General features: G+C 42.6%; 1 protein-coding gene and 3 non-coding genes across 6 annotated transcripts; all 4 read right to left on the bottom strand.

Moving 5' to 3' along the window:
* Nucleotides 1-6,939: 6,939 nt before the first annotated feature.
* LOC121538529 (nascent polypeptide-associated complex subunit alpha) lies at nt 6,940-21,379 on the bottom strand. Of its 3 annotated transcripts, none has more exons than XM_041846649.2 (9): nt 21,288-21,379; nt 19,456-19,533; nt 13,497-14,294; nt 9,351-9,430; nt 8,564-8,641; nt 8,222-8,368; nt 7,855-7,983; nt 7,347-7,469; nt 6,940-7,058 (listed from the first exon to the last, which is right to left on the bottom strand). In XM_041846649.2, the coding sequence occupies exons 2-9, from the start codon at nt 19,523-19,525 to the stop codon at nt 7,044-7,046; spliced, it is 1,440 nt and encodes a 479-aa protein (XP_041702583.1). In that variant the 5' UTR covers nt 19,526-19,533; nt 21,288-21,379; the 3' UTR covers nt 6,940-7,043. The 3 variants fall into 3 exon arrangements, with proteins under 3 accessions (XP_041702583.1, XP_041702582.1, XP_041702584.1); XM_041846648.2 differs by lacking the exon at nt 13,497-14,294 and adding an exon at nt 10,637-12,154; XM_041846650.2 differs by lacking the exon at nt 13,497-14,294.
* Nucleotides 7,130-7,203, bottom strand: LOC121538678. Its single transcript, XR_005995227.1, has one exon. It is a non-coding gene; the product is annotated as a small nucleolar RNA SNORD59 (small nucleolar RNA).
* On the bottom strand, nt 7,726-7,799 carry LOC121538680. The gene has a single exon (XR_005995229.1). It is a non-coding gene; the product is annotated as a small nucleolar RNA SNORD59 (small nucleolar RNA).
* Nucleotides 8,778-8,851, bottom strand: LOC121538679. Its single transcript, XR_005995228.1, has one exon. It is a non-coding gene; the product is annotated as a small nucleolar RNA SNORD59 (small nucleolar RNA).
* Nucleotides 21,380-21,624: the final 245 nt, after the last annotated feature.

Genomic DNA, 21,624 nt, shown 5'->3' with positions numbered 1-21,624 from the left:
GCAGCAAGAGAGGAGTTGCCACATTTGTCCAATAAACTATTTTTCCATAACGTTGTCGAGCGAATTAACAAGGAATATTGACGTAATTTGTAATGACGTAAAAATCAAAATTTGGTTTTACATCAAAATAATAATTATTGTGAGCTAACGTGACTAATAAAGGAATCGGAATATGTCGCAAGAGAAAAGATCATTTGCCTCTATTAAACTTGCCAGATAATTTTCCATCAATGGATGTTAACTCGTTTGACTGCTATGATTTAACTCTACCCACATGTACATATTACTTCAACTACCTCAACTAGCCGGTGCCCCCGCACATTGACTCTGCACCTGTACCCCCCTGTATATACAATGGGGGAAAAAAGTATTTAGTCAGCCACCAATTGTGCAAGTTCTCCCACTTAAAAAGATGAGAGAGGCCTGTAATTTTCATCATAGGTACACGTCAACTATGACAGACAAATTGAGGGAAAAAAATCCAGAAAATCACATTGTAGGATTTTTTATGAATTTATTTGCAAATTATGGTGGAAAATAAGTATTTGGTCACCTACAAACAAGCAAGATTTCTGGCTCTCACAGACCTGTAACTTCTTCTTTAAGAGGCTCCTCTGTCCTCCACTCGTTACCTGTATTAATGGCACCTGTTTGAACTTGTTATCAGTATAAAAGACACCTGTCCACAACCTCAAACAGTCACACTCTAAACTCCACTATGGCCAAGACCAAAGAGCTGTCAAAGGACACCAGAAACAAAATGGTAGACCTGCACCAGGCTGGGAAGACTGAATCTGCAATAGGTAAGCAGCTTGGTTTGAAGAAATCAACTGTGGGAGCAATTATTAGGAAATGGAAGACATACAAGACCACTGATAATCTCCCTCGATCTGGGGCTCCACGCAAGATCTCACCCCGTGGGGTCAAAATGATCACAAGAACGGTGAGCAAAAATCCCAGAACCACACGGGGGGACCCAGTGAATGACCTGCAGAGAGCTGGGACCAAAGTAACAAAGCCTACCATCAGTAACACACTACGCCGCCAGGGACTCAAATCCTGCAGTGCCAGACGTGTCCCCCTGCTTAAGCCAGTACATGTCCAGGCCCGTCTGAAGTTTGCTAGAGTGCATTTGGATGATCCAGAAGAGGATTGGGAGAATGTAATATGGTCAGATGAAACCAAAATAGAACTTTTGGGTAAAAACTCAACTCGTCGTGTTTGGAGGACAAAGAATGTTGAGTTGCATCCAAAGAACACCATAACTACTGTGAAGCATGGGGGTGGAAACATCATGCTTTGGGGCTGTTTTTCTGCAAAGGCACCAGGACGACTGATCCGTGTAAAGGAAAGAATGAATTGGGCCATGTATCGTGAGATTTTGAGTGAAAACCTCCTTCCATCAGCAAGGGCATTGAAGATGAAACGTGGCTGGGTCTTTCAGCATGACAATGATCCCAAACACACCACCCGGGCAATGAAGGAGTGGCTTCGTAAGAAGCATTTCAAGGTCCTGGAGTGGCCTAGCCAGTCTCCAGATCTCAACCCCATAGAAAATCTTTGGAGGGAGTTGAAAGTCTGTGTTGCCCAGCGACAGCCCCAAAACATCACTGCTCTAGAGGAGATCTGCATGGAGGAATGGGCCAAAATACCAGCAACAGTGTGTGAAAACCTTGTGAAGACTTACAGAAAACGTTTGACCTGTGTCATTGCCAACAAAGGGTATATAACAAAGTATTGAGAAACTTTTGTTATTGACCAAATACTTATTTTCCACCATAATTTGCAAATAAATTCATTAAAAATCCTACAATGGGATTTTCTGGAATTTTTTTTCTCATTTTGTCTGCCATAGTTGACGTGTCCTTATGATGAAAATTACAGGCCTCTCTCATCTTTTTAAGTGGGAGAACATGCACAATTGGTGGCTGACTAAATACTTTTTACCCCCACTGTATAGCCTCCCAACTGTTATTTTATTTTACTTCTGCTCTTTTTTTCTCAACACTTTTTTGTTGTTGTTTTATTTTACTTTTTTATTAAAAAATAAATGCACTGTTGGTTAAGGGCTGTAAGTAAGCATTTCACTGTAATGTCTGCACCTTTTGTATTCGGCGCATGTGACCAATAAAATGTGATTTGATTTGAAATCCCTTATGCGCATGTGCATAACTATAGATAAATCCAATTAGAGTTTGAGGGATGAAGTTGGACAGATGATCTCGAAATCTCTGTGCAAGAAACACTTGGACGAATTTTAAAAAACAAATGTTAGGCTATTTTCTGGCAATTGTGCCATTATGTGCCAGATGTTAAGACCGTTATAACAACCCGTTATAAATGGCCTATTTGCGAGATTGACTTGTCATTTCAATGGGCATAGGCTAGGCCTACTGACTAAAATCTGGGGTTATGATTGTAATTCAACTTTTCCATGGTTTGGTTAGCTAGATGCAGGTAGCCTATAGCCCCGGATAGCCTACAGTAGCCTAGGCAAGATGTAAAATGGACGATTTAGCAGCTTGCTTAGTTCAAATTGACAGACATTTATTCAACATGAATAACGAGGCGATTTCGAGGTAAGAAGTGCTTCTGTTGCCCAATAGCCTGCTGGAATAGGCTACTGAGGATGATGGGGCTGTAATTTCAATCACTGAATCATATATTAATAATATGGATATGAACTGAATAGGCATATGCTTGTCAACAAGAGCCAGTGTTTCTTTCAACCTGTAGCCTAATCTGATTGATTTACCTTCAATCTAATGCATTTCAACAGCTGATCGGCAATTGCGATATAACTGTGACCATGATCACAATTGATAATTTAACATTTCATGAACTAAACATGGCCATTAATAATTGCATACGAACACAAGGCTACACAACAATAAACTGAAGTTAGAGGCTATTTATTAAAACAGTTTGCCAGCACCAGGTAGGCTACACAAGTGGCACAAATGTATTTGCATTGACTCCAGTGATATCGTCATTTCAACATATTTATTGTATGAAATGGTAGGCTACAGTAGCCTACATAGGCATAGAAATTAATAGGCTACTTAATGGCCAATAGATGTATCCTTCTCCACATTTAATGTCAGTTTCATTGTGGACTTCTCCCCAAAACAGAAGCACGCGAAAGAGTTCCATAACTTCAATTTAAAATGTATGTTTCGCTTGATATGGTTTTCCATATGCAAAGTCGACATTAGAATGCAGTTTAAACCACCTCCGAGCGAATTTATCTAATGCGCATAAAGTCGTTTTCCTTTGCTTTGTCGCCTTATTTCTTGACGCACATCAGTTCTAGCACGTTATATGTTTTATGGAAAAAGGGTTGGAAATAAGTGTCTCCATAATTACAAACTAAATAGCCTACCTACAATCGTGGTCAAACGTTTTGAGAATGACACAAATACTAATTTTCACAAAGTCTGCTGCCTCAATTTTGATGATGGCAATTTGCATATACTCCAGAATGTCATGAAGAGTGATCAGATGAATTGCAAAATCCCTCTTTGCCATGAAAATGAATTTAATCCCAAAAAAACATTTCCACTGCATTTCAGCCCTGCCACAAAAGGACCAGCAGCCATCATGTCAGTGATACCCTCGTTAACATAGGTGAGAGTGTTGATGAGGACAAGGTTGGAGATCACTCTGTCATGCTGATTGAGTAGAATAACAGACTGGAAGCTTTAAAAGGAGGGTGGTGCTTGAAATCATTGTTCTTCCTCTGTTAACCATGGTTACCTGCAAGGAAACACGTGCTGTCATCATTGCTTTGCACAAAAAGGGCTTCACAGGCAAGGATATTGCTGCTAGTAAGATTGTACCTAAATCAACCATTTATCGGATCATCAAGAACTTCAAGGAGAGAGGTTCAATTGTTGTGAAGAAGGCATCAGGGCGCCCAAGAAAGTCCAGCAAGCGCCAGGACCATCTCCTAAAGTTGATTCAGCTGCGGGATCGGGGCACCACCAGTGCAGAGCTTGCTCAGGAATGGCAGCAGGCAGGTGTGAGTGCATCTGCACACACAGTGAGGCGAAGACTTTTGGAGGATGGCCTGGTGTCAAGAAGGGCAGCAAAGAAGCCACTTCTTTCCAGGAAAAACATCAGGGACAGACTGATATTCTGCAAAAGGTACAGGGATCGGACAGCTGAGGACTGGGGTAAAGTCATTTTCTCTGATGAATCCCCTTTCCGATTGTTTGGGGCATCTGGAAAACACCTTGTGAGGTGAGCTCTACCATTAGTCCTGTGGAATACCAACAGTAAAGCATCCTGAGACCATTCATGTGTGGGGTTGCTTCTCAGCCAAGGGAGTGGGCTCACTCACAATTTTGCCTAAGAACACAGCCATGAATAAAGAATGGTACCAACACATACTCCGAGAGCAACTTCTCCCAACCATCCAAGAAAAGTTTGGTGACGACCAATGCCTTTTCCAGCATGATGGAGCACCTTGCCATAAGGCAAAAGTGATAACTAAGTGGCTCGGGAAACAAAACATCGACATTTTGGGTCCATGGCCAGGAAACTCCCCAGACCTTAATCCCATTGAGAACTTGTGGTCGATCCTCAAGAGGCGGGTGGACAAACAAAAACCCACAAATTCTGATAAACTCCAAGCATTGATTATGCAAGAATGGGCTGCCATCAGTCAGGATGTGGCCCAGAAGTTAATTGACAGCATGCCAGGGCGGATTGCAGAGGTCTTGAAAAAGAAGGGTCAACACTGCAAATATTGACTCTTTGCATAAACATAATGTAATTGTCAATGAAAGCCTTTGACACTTATGGAATGCTTGTAATAATACTTCAGTATACCATAGTAACATCTGACAAAAATATCTCATAACACTGAAGCAGCGAACTTTGTGAAGACCAATACTTGTGTCATTCTCAAAACTTTTGACCACGACTGTACAACTGGTAAGAAGTTGTCATGGCGTGCGCGCGTGCTTCTGGCTCCTCTCACTCACGTGATTCAGCTGCCTGCAGCAGCACTTAGTCAACACACACCACTCTTGCCCTCCCCACCACTCAATTCAAAGGGCTTTAAAGGGCTTTATTGGCATGGGAAACATATGTTTACATTGCCAAAGCAAGTGAAATAGGTAAAGAAAAGTGAAAAACAACAACTGAACAGTAAACATTACACTCACATAAGCTCCAAAGGAATAGAGACATTTCAAATGTCATATTATGGCTATATAACGATGTGCAAATAGTTAAAGTACAAAAGGGAAAATAAATAAACATGGGTTGTATTTACAATGGTGTTTGTTCTTCACTGGTTGCCCGTTTGTTGTGGCAACAGGTCACAAATATTGCTGCTGGGATGGCACACTGTGGTATTTCACCCAATAGATATTTACATTTTAGTCATTTAGCAGACGCTCTTATCCAGAGCGACTTACAGTTAGTGAGTGCATAAAAAAATGTTTTTGTCATACTGGCCCCCGGTGGGAATCGAACCCACAACCCTGGCGTTGCAAACACCATGCTCTACCAACTGAGCTACATCCCTGCCGGCCATTCCCTCCCCTACCCTGAACGACGCTGGGCCAATTGTGCGCCGCCCCATGGGTCTCCCGGTGGCGGCCGGCTACGACAGAGCCTGGATTCGAAACAGGATCTCTAGTGGCACAGATATGGGAGTTTATCATTCACCCAATAGATATGGGAGTTTATCAAATTGGATTGGTTTTCGAATTCATTGTGGGTCTGTGTAATCTCACTCACTCAGCAACAGGCTGCCTCACTGCCTGATAAATCAGCAACAGCAGGTCACAGTGAATTATATTTAAGAAAAATGCCATGGCGGCAGCGGTGTAATTTAGAAGTAGCCTTAAAACCCGCAACCCATACATTTTCACCCGCGATATCGTTTTCAAAATATCCGAATTGGCAACCCTGCTCACAAGCGACAGTTGAGGAAGCGAAACATATCACACCCTATTTTTTTTTTATCGTGTCGGGGCCGCTCCGGTGTATGTATTACCCCCGCCTCGCGGAGGATGATGTCGCATGCATCAAGCAATGGTTGCGTGCTACGTCATCGACTGTGTCATCGATTGACAGATTGCTATAACATGTGGTTAGCTGATACGTAAAATACCTATCCAGGCATAATACGGCATTCAAGTGATAGTCGGAACTAGGAAACTTGGACATTTCAGACATGCTAACTGGTTGTAGTTATACATGTGCCGCGTTCAACAATTCAGCATGTTGGAACATTTTAGTGTTTCCTAGTTCCGACTAGCATATGAACGCTGCATTAGATCTTCAGCAACGACTGGGCAGAACCGTGAGCTCACGGAAACGCATGCTCACGCGAGAGGACACGCCCACTTACAGACATAAGAATACTCTATTTCTAGCCATTATCATTAGGGTGTATGGGAAACACCCTGTATCAATAGTTAACATACCTACTCTTTGAAACACTGGGTTGATGCCTGGTGTATTATCATAGGATCAGTCAGCTATTCCAGGATACCAAATTCATTACATTCTAATGCTAATGTCCCCAAAATATCACACTACAATTTACATTCCCATTACCTACCTTCCACACCTTTCCTGAGTGCATGACACAGCTTCCTTGTTTCATCAGTAACTCAGAGGGGCAGTTTACACTTGATGTCTTCCGATTAGTCATAGCAGCAGAGATTTCCAGCACCAGCTCATTAAACTCAAACCTTCAGACTTAAATCTGTGGTACACTCCTGTGTGTAGAATGTAGATTGAACTAGAGCAATGATAACATATATCCAGTCTTACAATATTATTTCACCCGAGGGACTGAGCAGAGTTTACACCTATAAGGACTCAACTGTATTCAATATCCCTGTTCAGACAAATCCCTTGGAGATGTGTCAGATGCATAATTTCACAAAACGAAGGTCAATACAGAGGGAAACCACATTCAATTTACCAAGCCACAACTTTATTTCCATCTTTGGTATAAATTGTACCAACGATAGTAGATTAAATCAGCAACCTTTCAGAACTCCTTCGACTTCAGCAGCCTACATCGTCAATTCCTGTGAAAATAAGAATACAATGTGTTGATGCATGTACAAACTAAGCCCCATCATAGTTAACACTGCTTTTCTCTTCTCAGGACAGAAAGGTTGGCTTCAGTAGACTCAGAAGAACGAAAGTCACTGTATCAATCATCACTGAAGAGAAAGGATTTCCTGCTGGTAGATACCATGGGAACTTGGACACAGGTCACAATTCAAATCCACAAATATTTGGAGTGAAGGGACCTTGTGCCAGATAATATTTTGTCTGGTGACAAGGGGAATTGTGTGGTAAAAAAGACTTACCATAATAGCATTGACAATATCGTTGTTGTTGTTTTTCAGGGCGCGTACAGCCTTCGCTCGCGACACGTTGGCTTGTGACATCACAAGTTCAATGTCCTTCACCTCGACCCCGGTCTCGTCAACCTATGCATCGAGACAAAGCATTAGTACATATACATTTGACAGTCAACTCGCAATGCAATTCACTGACATCTCCAGGGGAATTGGGCTTTTGGATCGGGCCCATAAATTACCCCATTGTGCATGGGAGACTACTATGATCAAACTACATGCAAATTATTTGTGGCAAACAAGAGCTATACAATCTAATGGACAACAAAACATATGGTGCCTGGTTTTTGATCATGTACAAACTAAGCCCCATCATAGTTAACAGTGCTCTTCTCAGGACAGAAAGGTTGGCTTCAGTAGACTCAGAAGAACGAAAGTCACTGTATCAATCATCACTGAAAATAAATTAAACTCCTGTCGATTGTATGGTCACTTTTTCACCCCTCAAGGCCCTCACCTCTTCCTCTTCGCTCTCCTCCTGTACAGTGGGCGTCTGCGTGTTTTCCTGGATGTTCGACACAGCTTCTCCCTGTACCTTGAACTTCTCTGCCGCTGCCAACTGGGCTTGCTGTGAGAGATCCTCGATCTGAGAAACAAAGAGAGAGAAACGGACAGAGATATCAGTGCTGCATCCTTTGGCAAGAACACCAACACCTTGGTCGAAGGACATTACACTGCATATTTGACTGATAACCAGAAATCGCATACTACAAGGGTATCTTGAAAGAGCAGTCTAGACTAGATGGAACAATGCCTATAGCATTTTAGATTTGAAAGGGGATCAGAAAATAAAATTCAAAAACGGTATCCTGGATCTATCTTACCTTAGCCTCACCAAAGACAATGTAAGTGTCTGATGCAGGGCTCTTGTAGACATCTGGTTTGGTGATGACGAACAGGATGTTCTTAGACTTGCGAATGGTAACCCTGGTGACCCCAGTCACCTGCCTGAGACCCAGCTTAGACATTGCCTGAAGAAAAGCAAACAATCATGGGTTATGTTTTATTTTGACTGGAACCGTCCTCCTTTAACTATCCATTGTTTATACTATACAATGGATAGTTAAAAGGTGGCATAGTAATTGAAATTATTCAACGTATTCTTTTAAGATGGGAATGTCTAATGAAAATTTGATAAAGTCCAGATAGTTTTTGAAGCTAGTTACCTTTCGTGCCTTCTTTTCACTACGGCTCTGTTTGGCTTTGCTAACGGGTTCCTCATCTATTTCTGCAGCAGCTGCAAGCTGTGGAAAAAATACATTTATCCCCCTTTAAATGGCAGTCAAGGTTTGAGAGTGAGACCAACAATTCCACCCATATGTAAGACAATGGTATGAATGGTGAAAATAAAACAAATGAAAGTATCCCTTTGGCCTTTTCTCTTCTCAGGACAGAAAGGTTGGCTTCAGTAGACTCAGAAGAACGAAAGTCACTGTATCAATCATCACCGAAGAGTCAAGGATCTATTATTCTTAAATAGATACTCAGGGGTTCTAATCATGTTGTGAGTGCAGTGCAGGTGTTTACTCAGTCCCTCCAGGATGTTGCTGAGATTTCTTAGTGATATTTGCGGGCCAAAATGCTAGATTTTGCTGCGGCAGTTCTGACATTTTGCATGGCAATATGCAATTATTGTCCACTGTCGCGAAAATGCGCTGATGAGGGAAAAAGATTGTTGACGTCTGGTTTGATTTTACCTTATGATGGAAATGTGCAGTGATTGGTTGAAATTGCGAGCCCTCTTTTTGTACTGCGGTGAAGGGTCATTTTTATGCGATAATATTGCGACGATTTGACTCTTTATGCGGAAATAGTGTGGGAAATTGTTGATTTAGCTAAATAAAATTGCGATCGCAGAATCCTGGAGGGACTGTTTACTGTATCACACCCATGTAATATATAAGCAGTTAATCCTATCCGTGCCCTACCAGACACCTGTTCAGGCAGTCTTACCTGTGCTTGCTGTGTCTGTGCGGAGTCCTGTTCCTCCAGATCTGGTACCGACTCGTCGCTGTCCGATTCAGTGCCAGACCCTGTAAGCACCCCACAGAGAAACAAGCATTAGTCACATTATACAGGCTGTCACAGGCAGAAGCCTGAGCAGCAGGTAACCAGTTCTCCTACAGTAGCGCCTGTGTAAGACCGGAGAATTGTAATTGCATGGGTAATTTAACTGAGCAAAGTCTGTTTAAGGCACCGAGACCAATACAAATTGAGACGTTGAATGAGCACAACATTTGTTGGTGGTAAGTGAATCTAACCTATTAATTTGAGGCACTGAAAGAATAAAAATGGTTATGTGGATGAGGTTAAAGAAAAGTCAGTGTACAAATTAACAGACCTGCTTATAAATAAATGTTAAAGAATCTTATGGTAAAATGTTGCCCTAGTCATACAGATTTAAAAATTGATCATAATGACATTGACGACACCCCCCCATGATATCAATTAACTGTATAATTGACGGGAAAAACATCCAAAAACCAATTATATAATAGTAGGGAATTTGAGAACATTTACATAATTTGAACCTTTAACATGCATCTTGATGGGAGGCAAAACATGCCAACTGGAACCTTTTGGTTTGAAAGTACACATTTAAAGGGGCAATCAGCAGTTGCGACATCAATTTGACTTATAAATGAATAATATGTACCCATTGATTCTTGAAGAACATAACTTATAAATGCTTCATGAGCTTAGTTCAACTGTCCTACCCCATCGGAACCCAAAATAAGCTTTTTTACTCCAATGTTTGTAAAGAAAGAAAATGTAAACAAACACTATATAGCCTCAAAACATGGTTAAATCTATAATTTTGATATCATGGACGGTCAAATCCTTGTATCCGTAGCCCCATCTATGAATTTGAGAGTGATTACATTTCTCCAGCCCCATCCCTCAGCTTTTAACCGAACCAGGGGTGGGGAGGCCGCTTACCGTTTCTACTGCTGATTACCGCTTTAAATTATCATCTAAAATAACAAAATGGCACTCGTGGGAGCACTGATTCACCAATCTATCAATAGCTCCAATAACTACATTAATCTTTGAAACAGGCCAGTTTGGAGGTTACATTTGAAGCAAATCTAATACACAGACTACTACAATCTCTACTTTATCTCAAACCTGAAGAAGAGGGAAGAGACACTTGAGCAAGCCAGTGAATGGGCCACAGAACTCAACATTGGCAGGCAAACAGAGGGGACACAGGAGACAGAGAAAGGAAGAAGAAATACCCTCATTCTTGGTCACAGGCTCCGGTTTGGTTGGGGTTTTAGCAGGGGTAGGGGCAGGTTTTGAAACAGGTGGTGGTACAATGGCTACTTCAGCAGGCTTAGGGGAAGCTACAACGGGCTCAACTGGCACAGGCTTAAAGGGAGCTGGTGCTGCTACAACGGGCTCAGTTGGGGCAGGTTTAGTCGGAGCTGGTGCAGCTACAACAGGCTCAACTGGAGCTGGTTTAGATGGAGCTGGTGCAGCTACAACGGGCTTAACTGGAGCTGGTTTAGCTGGTGCAGCTACAACAGGCTTAACTGGAGCTGGTTTAGCTGGAGCAGCTACAACAGGCTCAACTGGAGCTGGTTTAGATGGAGCTGGTGCAGCTACAACGGGCTTAACTGGAGCTGGTTTAGCTGGTGCAGCTACAACAGGCTTAACTGGAGCTGGTTTAGCTGGAGCAGCTACAACAGGCTCAACTGGAGCTGGTTTAGATGGAGCTGGTGCAGCTACAACGGGCTTAACTGGAGCTGGTTTAGCTGGTGCAGCTACAACAGGCTTAACTGGAGCTGGTTTAGCTGGAGCAGCTACAACAGGCTCAACTGGAGCTGGTTTAGATGGAGCTGGTGCAGCTACAACGGGCTTAACTGGAGCTGGTTTAGCTGGAGCAGCTACAACGGGCTTAACTGGAGCTGGTTTAGCTGGAGCAGCTACAACAGGCTCAACTGGAGCTGGTTTAGATGGAGCTGGTGCAGCTACAACGGGCTTAACTGGAGCTGGTTTAGGGGGAGCAGCTACAACGGGCTTAACTGGAGCTGGTTTAGGGGGAGCTGGAGAAGCAACTGGGGCAGGCTTAGGAGCCTCTACTACTGTAGGGGGTGAGAAGACTGGCATCTTTACTGGCTCCTCTGGTGGAATGAGAGGTGGAAGGTCATCATCCTCCAGAGCAGGCTTAGCTGGTGCAGGGGCTGCCTTGGCCATGGGCATTTCAGGGGCAGCTTTAGAGGGGCTAGAGGCAACAGCATCAGCAAATGACATAGGGGCTGATGCAGCAGGCTTTGAGGTCACTTTGAAGGCCACAGGGGATGCCACAGGCTTGGGAGTGATGGGTGAGGCAGGTGCAGGCTCTGCAGCAACAGGTGCTGGCATGGCCACTACTGGTGCAGGAGCAGCTTTAGGCTCAATAGGCACAGGTTTGGCCTCTGTGGGGGCAGGAGCCTCAGCTGGGGCTGGCAGGTCAGCAGCAGGCTTGAAAGCCTCTTTCTTAGCCTTTCCTTGTTTGCCAGCCTTTACAACCTTTGGGACGGCACGGTTACCCTGGCTGGGAGCTCCAGGGGCCCCAGGTGAGGTAGCTAAGGAGGAGGGCTTTGGGGAGGTTGGAGAAGCAGAGGAGGCAGACATCGAGGACTTTTTTCTTCTGCCAGGGACAGCCTTAGGGGCAGAGCCACCCTTGGCCTCTTTGCCTTTGGGCTTGGCAGGGCCAGAAGCAGCCTGGGGTTCCAGGGAGGTAGCCACACTTGCAGGGCCAGAGAGTGCGGCTGAATGAAACAAATATGTTTGTTTAATATTTGGAAGGAAGTCAAAGCCTGAACCATGCGGGTTAAAAGATCAGAACACACAAGGCAATGTTACCTAAAAACTCCAGGGTTAGGAAAATGAACACCACACCAACCTTATTTCCGAAATGGAAGGATTTGTTGCAGGGCAGCAAACTCAATGCACACTACAATTCAAGTATTCAGGCAAAACCACAACTGACAACCTAAAGTTAAAAACACAAACATCTACTTGGTCCAAGCACAGACCCACACATGACATTTTCTACAGCGTTACTGCAATTTTATAACCAGAGATTCAAATTGAGGACCCACTCAGTGCAGAGGAAAGTGTGGCAAATGCATTGGCAAAGCGTGGCACTATTTACACTAAAATAAATTTGTGACAGTGGAATGACAGGTCAAATTCTAAGGAACTGTAGCGGTTATAAACAATGCTATGCATTGTTTGACCTAAGCTCCCTAATGGGTTCACACTTAGACAAATTCATCCCACTAACATCCATTACCTGAAATTGTTAAATCGACTGAACGAGATTTTTTTTTCCAGTGATGAGGTGTGATATTGTTCATTTTGAAGGTAAAATGACAAATTATGGTTTACGACCAAGTTTAAAAGTTGGGCTATAGTATAGATACAAATAAAAGCAATCGTTATTTAATTGAAACATGACCAATTTCATATATTAAATTAAAACAATCCACAACGGATTAAATGTGGCTAGCGAGTAGTAAAAAGGTGTACTGCAATGAACAAAAAGCCATAATTGGAACAAGGACCCCTCCCTACCCACCCTCATTGGATACAAATACCAGTGTTAAAAACAGATACTGCAGTTAGAGCACATCAACACAGTTGGATTGGTGCATTCTTCCTGATAAACACCAATAAGCCCAGAGAAGGAAGAGAGATGGAAATAGACTAGTCAAAGGACAGTCAACATCTGATGACAAGAGGAAAAAGTTGCTGGAAGTCAGTTCTTTACATTAAGTGCCTAAATGGACTGGCCTGTTTCAAGGTGAAACACTGAGTTTAAACAGTGACGCAAGAGAAAATTGAGAGCCAATGATAATCATGATAATAACAAGCCCTAAAAGAAAATGTAATTGAAAATCTCTTCATATTTCTCAACATAAGCCCCTTTTCATCAAGCATAATATAATAAATAAAAAATGTGGCAAAACATAACATTTGAAAAGGCAAATCTAGGCCCAGCATTGGTGCAGAAGTTTGCAAGTATAAGAGAGACAAAATGTCTGAAAAGGGGAAGCTGCTGTAAGAGGGGGAAAAAGCAGCTTTAACTGTGCACACAAAATGACCCACCTGACAGGAGACGGGTGGAGATGGTCGGGACCGCACGATTTGACATCACCTTCGTCTGGACGGCCTCAGAGCAGGCCGCAATTGGTTCTTTCTCAACAGGAGTTTCGTTTAATATGGCGGTGTCAATGGTCATATCAGCAGACAGTGGTTCAGGTTCTGTGGCCCCAGTGTCCAAGCTGGCCACTTCAGTGCATAGTACGGCATCATCAGGAGCTGGATCCAAACTCACAGTCTTAAAGTCTTCAGTGATCGTCTCGACTGCAGGCTCAGGGGGGACTTCTGGAGTTACACGTGCCATCCCATCAATTGCGTCTACGATTGGCTCTTTAGCAGCAGGTGCTGGTTCTTGGACCGGAGTCTCTTCAGCCACTGCCACGGGTTCTTCAGCCACTGCCACGGGTTCTTCAGCCACTGCCACGGGTTCAGCAGCCACTGCCACGGGTTCAGCAGCCACTGCCACGGGTTCAGCAGCCACAGCATCTTGAGTGGCTGCCACGGTAGCCTCTGTAACGTCAGCTGAATCTTGAATGATGACCTCTTCTGGTGCTTGGGTGACCTGTTGTTCAGCAATTGCTATACGTTCTTCAACAACGGTTGCTCTAACTTCAGGTGTTGCTCCTACGCCATTAAGTTGTCCACTAGATGCATCTCCTGAAGCCATTTCTGACACTGGTTGGGATTCGATCTCTGGAAGAACAGTGGAGGCTTCTAGAGGCACAGGACTCTCCAAAGCTGCTGCCTTGGTCCCGTCAGACACAGCCATCTCAGGGGGAGCAGAGGAACTCAACACCCCTGGAGCTGATAGGAAGGAAAGGAGGAGCGGAAGGAGCAGCAAGGGGTAGTCACAGCAAGTGTGAGGAGCGGTTGATAAGCTTACAATAACGTTTTTTTTAAGCATATGATCAAAATGAGTTAACCCCTCGTTTAAGAAAGTCTAGCTACAATAATGGTACTTTCCTATACAAGATACTTTTACCAACATGAGGAAGTTGGAGTCCAAATGTTTTGATTATATGACACAAAATATTAAGAGGAAACAATTGAATGAGTACATTTTTAGAAATGGGGTTGTGATCTACATCTACACAAAAGTATGTGGACACCCCTTCAAATTAGTGAATTCGGCTATTTCAGCCACACCCGTTGCTGACAGGTGTATAAAATCAAGCACACAGCCATACAATCTCCATAGACAAATTTCTGCCCTGCTAGAGCTGCCCGGTCAACTGTAAGTGCTGTTATTGTGAAGTGGAAACGTCGAAGAGCAACAACGGCTCAGCCGCAAAGTGGTACGCCACACAAGCTCACAGAACGGGACCGCCAAGGGCTGAAGCCTGTAGCGCGTAAAAATCATCTGTCCTCGGTTGCAACACTCAGCTCCAAACTGCCTCTGGAAGCAACGTCAGCATAAGAACCGTTCGTCGGGAATGGGTTTCCATGGCCGAGCATCCGCATACAAGCCTAAGATCACCATGCGAAATGCCAAGCTTCGGCTGAGGTGGTGTAAAGCTCGCCACCATTGGACTCTGGAGCAGTGGAAATGCGTTCTCTGGAGTGATGAATCACGCTTCACCATCTGGCCGTCCGACAGACAAATCTGGGTTTGGCGGATGCCAGGAGAACGCTACCTGCCAATGCATAGTGCCAAGTTTGGTGGCGGAGGAATAATGGTCTGGGCATTGTTTTTATGGTTTGGGCTAGGCCCCTTAGTTCCAGTGAAGGGAAATCTTAACGCTACAGCATAGAATGACATTCTACACAATTGTGTTTCCAACTTTGTGGCAACAGTTTGGGGAAGGCCCTTTCCTGTTTCAGCATGACAATGCCCCCGTGCACAAAGCTAGGTCCATACAGAAATAGATTGTCGAGATCGGTGTGGAAGAACTTGACTGGCCTGCACAGAGCCCTGACCTCAACCCCATCGAACGCCTTTGGAATGAATCGCCCAACATCAGTGCTCGACCTCACTTATGCTCTTGTGGCTGAATGGAAGCAAGTCCCCGCAGCAATGTTCCAACATCTAGTGGAAATCCTTCCCAGAAGAGTGCTGGCTGTTCTAGGAGCAAAGCGGGGACCAACTCCATATTAATGCCCATTGATTTTGGGATGAGATGTTCGACTAGCAGGTGTCCACATACTTTTGGTCATGTAGTGTATCAATTCAGTTGAACCAAGGTGTTTGCGAGGTTGTTCAAGGATGCAGACATCAGCTTTCCGTTTGTTATAAGTGATCCAAGAATGGGTGAATGTTGTGTGTACCACAAAACCAAACTTGTGCCCATGTCCCAGTTACCATGCAGTGCCTAAATGCACAAAAGTGTAGTTGGAAAAACCTTAAGACCGGAAGTGGGTGGAAACCCCCGAAGAGTAGCATTCAATACATCTACAAACCCTAATGACATATAACATTTCTCAGTGAAAAGAGTCTTACGACAGAGACAATTATGCACACTGAACCACTATTGAAAACTTTTGAATTAGTCAATTTAGATTTAATAGGTTGCTATTCTGTTTGATATGAGGCAATTTGATAACCTTATCTGAATTACAGTCAAATAACTAGAATTGAAAGGCAAAATCTAAACATTTTCTCATCCATTTCATGCAATTTAACCAAAATCCCCAAGACGATTTTCAACACTTTTCTGGAACAACGCAGTCTTCCTTGCTGAACAAAAACAATTTACCGCTTTTTCAACAGTCTAACATTAACAGTCATTCCTAAAGTCTTCCCCTGTGGTCATAGCTAACAGTTCTCATTTATCAGCCGACACCTATGGTGTTTCCACTAGCAACACTAAGTAATTACCTGCAAACCTATGTGGGCTTGCTCCATAAATCCTGTACTGTAGTGTCTCAGCAACTTCATTAACAGGCACCTGTGATACTGAACATCCAGGAACTTATCCAATCAATATCGGTAGTCTTCACTTGTTCAGCACATGCACCTTCTTCGGCTGCACATGCACCATCTTCATGACCAGTGGTCTTCAAAAGCAATATGTGGCCTTCACCAGCTCCAACTCGTAGTCTCTTCAGGAAACATGGATATTCATCTGCTTATAACAACCTTCGTGGTTTTCAACACTTCACTCTTCTGGTACAGGGCTTGGTAGTAAGGAAATCCTTAAGTGTCACTAATTATCTCCACTTGCATATTGACGCATCTTTGTTATACTAATCAGAATTTTGTTTGTTGCAGCATGAAAATGAATGAGAGAATGCTTTAAGAAAATCATCAATACCAATTCCATTCAAAACCAATGTTTCTTAAATTACTTGAAAATAAAGCTCCATAAGCTGCTTCACAGAAGCAGCTTACTTTTGCCATCAAACATTTAGTCAAATCAATGCCATAAAAAGGCCTGCAATCGTTATCATTACCATCAAATTAAAGAAAATGCTGGAATTTGAGATAAAATACATAAACAGAAAATAGAAATAACCAACAGATACTTAACATGGTCAATGAGAATGTAGGTGTGAATATTTAAAAAAATAAAGCTGGTATAAAAACAAAATATATATTTTCCAGAAGCAAAAGGAATTCTTACTGCTGTATGTCAGTGCCACTCTTTTATGCCAAGGTTGCTAATAAAATTGTATAATGTATACTGAACAAAAATATAAAACGCAACATGTAAAGTGCTGGTCCTATGTTTCATGAACTGAAATGAAAGATCCCAGAAATGTTCCATATGCACAAAAAGCTTATTTTGCTCAAATTGTGTGCAAAAATTAGTTTATACCTGTTAGTGAGCATTTCTCCTTTGCCAAGATAATCCATCCACCTGACAGGTGTGGAGTATCAAGAAGCTGATTAACCAGCATGATCATTACACAGGTGCACCTTGTGCTGGGGACAATCAAAGGCCACTAAAATGCCCTCCCAGGCCCACCCATGGCTGGACCCATGCCCAGTCATGTGAAATCCATAGATTAGGGCCTAATTAATTGATTTCAATTTACTGATTTCCTTATATGAACTGTAACTCAGTAAAATGGTTGAAATTGTTCAGTTTATATTTTTCTTCAGTATAATTCATGCGTGCAAGATGTTTCTTTAAATTGTTCCATGCGCAAGGCGACTACATCAATACCCATGCATTAGAAAGTGTTTCACAACCCAGTTGTCGATGCAGTAACATTCAACACAGGCGGTTGTCAGTGGGTTTCAGTAAATAAGGGGTCCTGGATAACCCATTTGAGCTGCAGTGAAATTCAAGACAACCACCATTAAAAAAAGCCATCTCAAGTCCCTAAAATTGTTCCCACACCCTTATTTCAACATTAATGCAAAGTGAGTCGATGACTGGCCTTGCCAAACATATTCCTAGAGGGCTACTCACTTCAAAGTAAAAAATACATAAATAAATAAAAAGGTTTCTACTTAGGAAGTTGTGGATTGAGTCAGAGTAGCCCCCCAGGATTATAATCTACAGGCCATGGTTTATACAGGGAGGTCAAAAAGTATTTGGACAGTGTTTTGGCCCTGTACAGTGGGGGAAAAGAGTATTTAGTCAGCCACCAATTGTGCAAGTTCTCCCACTTAAAAAGATGAGAGGCCTGTAATTTTCATCATAGGTACACGTCAACTATGACAGACAAAATGAGGGAAAAAAATCCACCCCCATGCTTCACAGTAGGTATGGTGTTCTTTGGATGCAACTCAGCATTCTTTGTCCTCCAAACACGACGAGTTGAGTTTTTAACAAAAAGTTATATTTTGGTTTCATCTGACCATATGACATTCTCCCAATCCTCTTATGGATCATCCAAATGCACTCTAGCAAACTTCAGATGGGCCTGGACATGTACTGGCTTAAGCAGGGGGACACGTCTGGCACTGCAGGATTTGAGTCCCTGGCGGCGTAGTGTGTTACTGATGGTAGGCTTTGTTACTTTGGTCCCAGCTCTCTGCAGGTCATTCACTAGGTCCCCCGTGTGGGACAGAGGAGCCTCTTAAAGAAGAAGTTACAGGTCTGTGAGAGCCAGAAATCTTGCTTGTTTGTAGGTGACCAAATACTTATTTTCCACCATAATTTGCAAATAAATTCATTAAAAAATCCTACAATGTGATTTTCTGGATTTTTTCCCCTCATTTTGTCTGTCATAGTTGACGTGTAACTATGATGAAAATTACAGGCCTCTCTCATCTTTTTAAGTGGGAGAACTTGCACAATTGGTGGCTGACTAAATACTTTTTTCCCCCCACTGTAGTCAAGGCCTTTGGATTTTAAAAAGTTCAGACTGTCAGCTTTAATTTGACGGTATTTTCATCCATATTGGTTGAACTGTTTAGAAATTACAGCAGTGCGCCTCTGCTAAATGAATACAGGGGAAACACTTATTGGTTGCTAGGAATATGGGACCAAATATTTTTGTTCCCTAAAATGGGGAACATAATTTCTAAACGGTTCAACAGGTATGGATGAAAATACCCTAAAATTTAAGCTAACAGTCTGCACTCAGTCATTGTATCATTTCAAAGTGCTGGAGTACAGAGCCAAAACAAAACATTTGTCACTGTCCAAATACTTTTGGACCTCACTGTATATGATCTCTCAGCTGATCAGCCCACCCTCCCCCTTAAAAGAAACCTGACAACACATCTCCCTATATATGCTGAGAATATGTGTAAAGCTGGACTCAGCAGGTGAACCAGGGAAAACAGCTCCAAGTGAATGTCTCCAAGTGAATGTCACCAAAAGTGTCATTCTACAGCAGTGTCCCCTGCTTGACAACTGATGAGTGCTACCTTTCCCGAAGGAGTACAATTAATATAGAGCTCTCAAGTAACAGCCACAACTCCACTGGGGGAATATTACTTCAGGTCACTACGTCCAACAAGCACTGCTGCTGTTGAATTTGCTACTGCAGTGTTTGAGTTCCAGGACCCCATTAGCCCTGCAGTTTAGTATCTTAGCATGCAAGTGTGATATAATAATGCTATACAAACCAGTCTCAACTTGTGGCTGCTGCATCTCCTGCTCAGTGACCGGGACCGTCTCTGTGGCTTCACCAGGCATGCTTGTGTCTGAAATCAGAACTCAAGGAATGACTCACCAGGAATAACTGACATGGCATGAATAAATACAGACAACTTACTAGATACTTTTACATGTCTCACATTGACTAGGTAAATGCATAGAGAGCAATGACTAAAAAGTGTAGTAGTAGGAACTGGATTCAATGATACATTAACATGCATAGTAGTAATTCGATATTAAACTGGTTATGGCAGTAAACAGATTATGCAATAGTCATGTAAACACCTTACTCTGCTTATCTTAAAATCGGCATAAGGTCCAAATCGAAGTATACACCGATTAAAGCATCTGGTTTTCTGAGCAATCTTTCAAATTATTTGGACATGTAAACACCTTAAATCGGCATTCCCAGTGGTGTATTTGATCTGTGTATGTGCTAGCACCAGCTGAGCGAGACTCCCTCTTTAGTGCTGAGTGAAGTGAGTTCAGAACAACTGAATGAATGCGTAGTAGAAGCAGTTTTCACAAACTTTAGATTTCCGAACTCAATCAAATCTGCTTCCCAAAAATAACAATGTTCTCTGTGGTTAAATAAATATAAATAAAAAGTTCGCTGTGGTAGGACGTTTTTTTGATTGGCGATTTTCTGCATTTATCAGTGTCATGAGGTAGCCCGATTTCAGATGTGTCCATGTAAACAGGATTATTAGGTGAATCGTTCTTCTTGCAAAGCATGTATACGTTTTGAATCGAACTATTATATTAATCTGACTATCCACAATAACCGCATTATTGTGTGCATGTAACCGTACCGTACTCAATGTCTCAGAGAGACCCTAAATTGCACACTTCGAGTCCTCTTTCCTCGCCTCCATCTCAAAACGATTTGAAGGAGGTCAGAGGGGAGGGACCTCTGGCGCTCGCATCCAATGGGTTTTGAGAAAGAGGACGCGAGAAGTATGACATTGAGATTCTCCCACTGCGTTCAAATTTCAATAATTCCCAGCTAAATACAAACTACTAGTATAGCAGATTATACTCACTGTGACCGACTGATACTGTCAAATATTGGCTACGTACTTACTGACAGTGAGTGAGGTAACTGGATAGTGGTTAGCCAATAAGCCATTTTAATTTAGAACTCAAACGTTAACTTCTGCGTGTTTCACGTGTTGCTAATGTAATGACACATTCCCTAGTTAGCAAGCTAACTAGCCACTTTAAAGGGATTAACGTTATCTAGCTAATGTTAAGGCACGCTGCAAATCAGAAGATAAATGGACGAAAACAACGCTGTTTAATATAACGTCACAGCAATAATCGTAGAGACCCAACTTTTATAGTCTACAAAGAAAACCGTAACAGATTAGGTAGTTAGCTAGCGGTACTCTCACTTTCGAACAAGCTTTGCTTGAATCTAGCTAACATTAGCTGGACGTGTGCTGTAAAATATATTTTCATAGGTTGGCTCACTGACAACTTCCACTGAACACTACACAAGTTGCACCACACGTAACATTTCAAATTCGTCCTCAGTGTTCTCAACTGGCGTGTCACATGAAAGAAACCAAGCCTGTACCAGTTAGCAACAACGTTAGCAAATGTGGGCAGTCATGTTCCCCCATTTTGTACCAGAGATCGACAACATAAGTGAATATTTATGTGTACAGATAATGATATGGATAAAATATCCACATAAGGGGTATGACAAACCTCTCATGTACTATCAGAGCCCTGTTTTAAATAATTTAAAGGACGATAAATGGTTAGATGAGGTTGGATTAGCTGCAGAGACACTCACCGAGTTTGGATTCTATATCCAAGATGGTTGTAAGAGAGATTTTATGACCTCCCGTCTCCCGATATCACATTTTGCACTAACGTCTTCCGGGTCGTTCGTGTTCCCAAGTGGTGGTTTTACAACAAACAAAAAAACGAATACATCTCTGGTGTATCCTTGCATACGTTTTTCTTCTGTTATATAAATAGCTACTTGTCTATGTATTTTCAACCCCATTATTGGAAAAGTGAAGATCCTATGGTGGGAAATGTTAACCCTACCTGCCAGCATATCAAAAGTTATGTTTTTGTGTGACTTGATCATGCCTGCTCTATCCTTGACTCTCTCATGACACACT

This window comes from Coregonus clupeaformis, chromosome 24 (assembly GCF_020615455.1).
Source record: "Coregonus clupeaformis isolate EN_2021a chromosome 24, ASM2061545v1, whole genome shotgun sequence".
NCBI lineage: Eukaryota > Metazoa > Chordata > Actinopteri > Salmoniformes > Salmonidae > Coregonus > Coregonus clupeaformis.
This window is presented reverse-complemented; position numbering and strand designations above follow the sequence as displayed.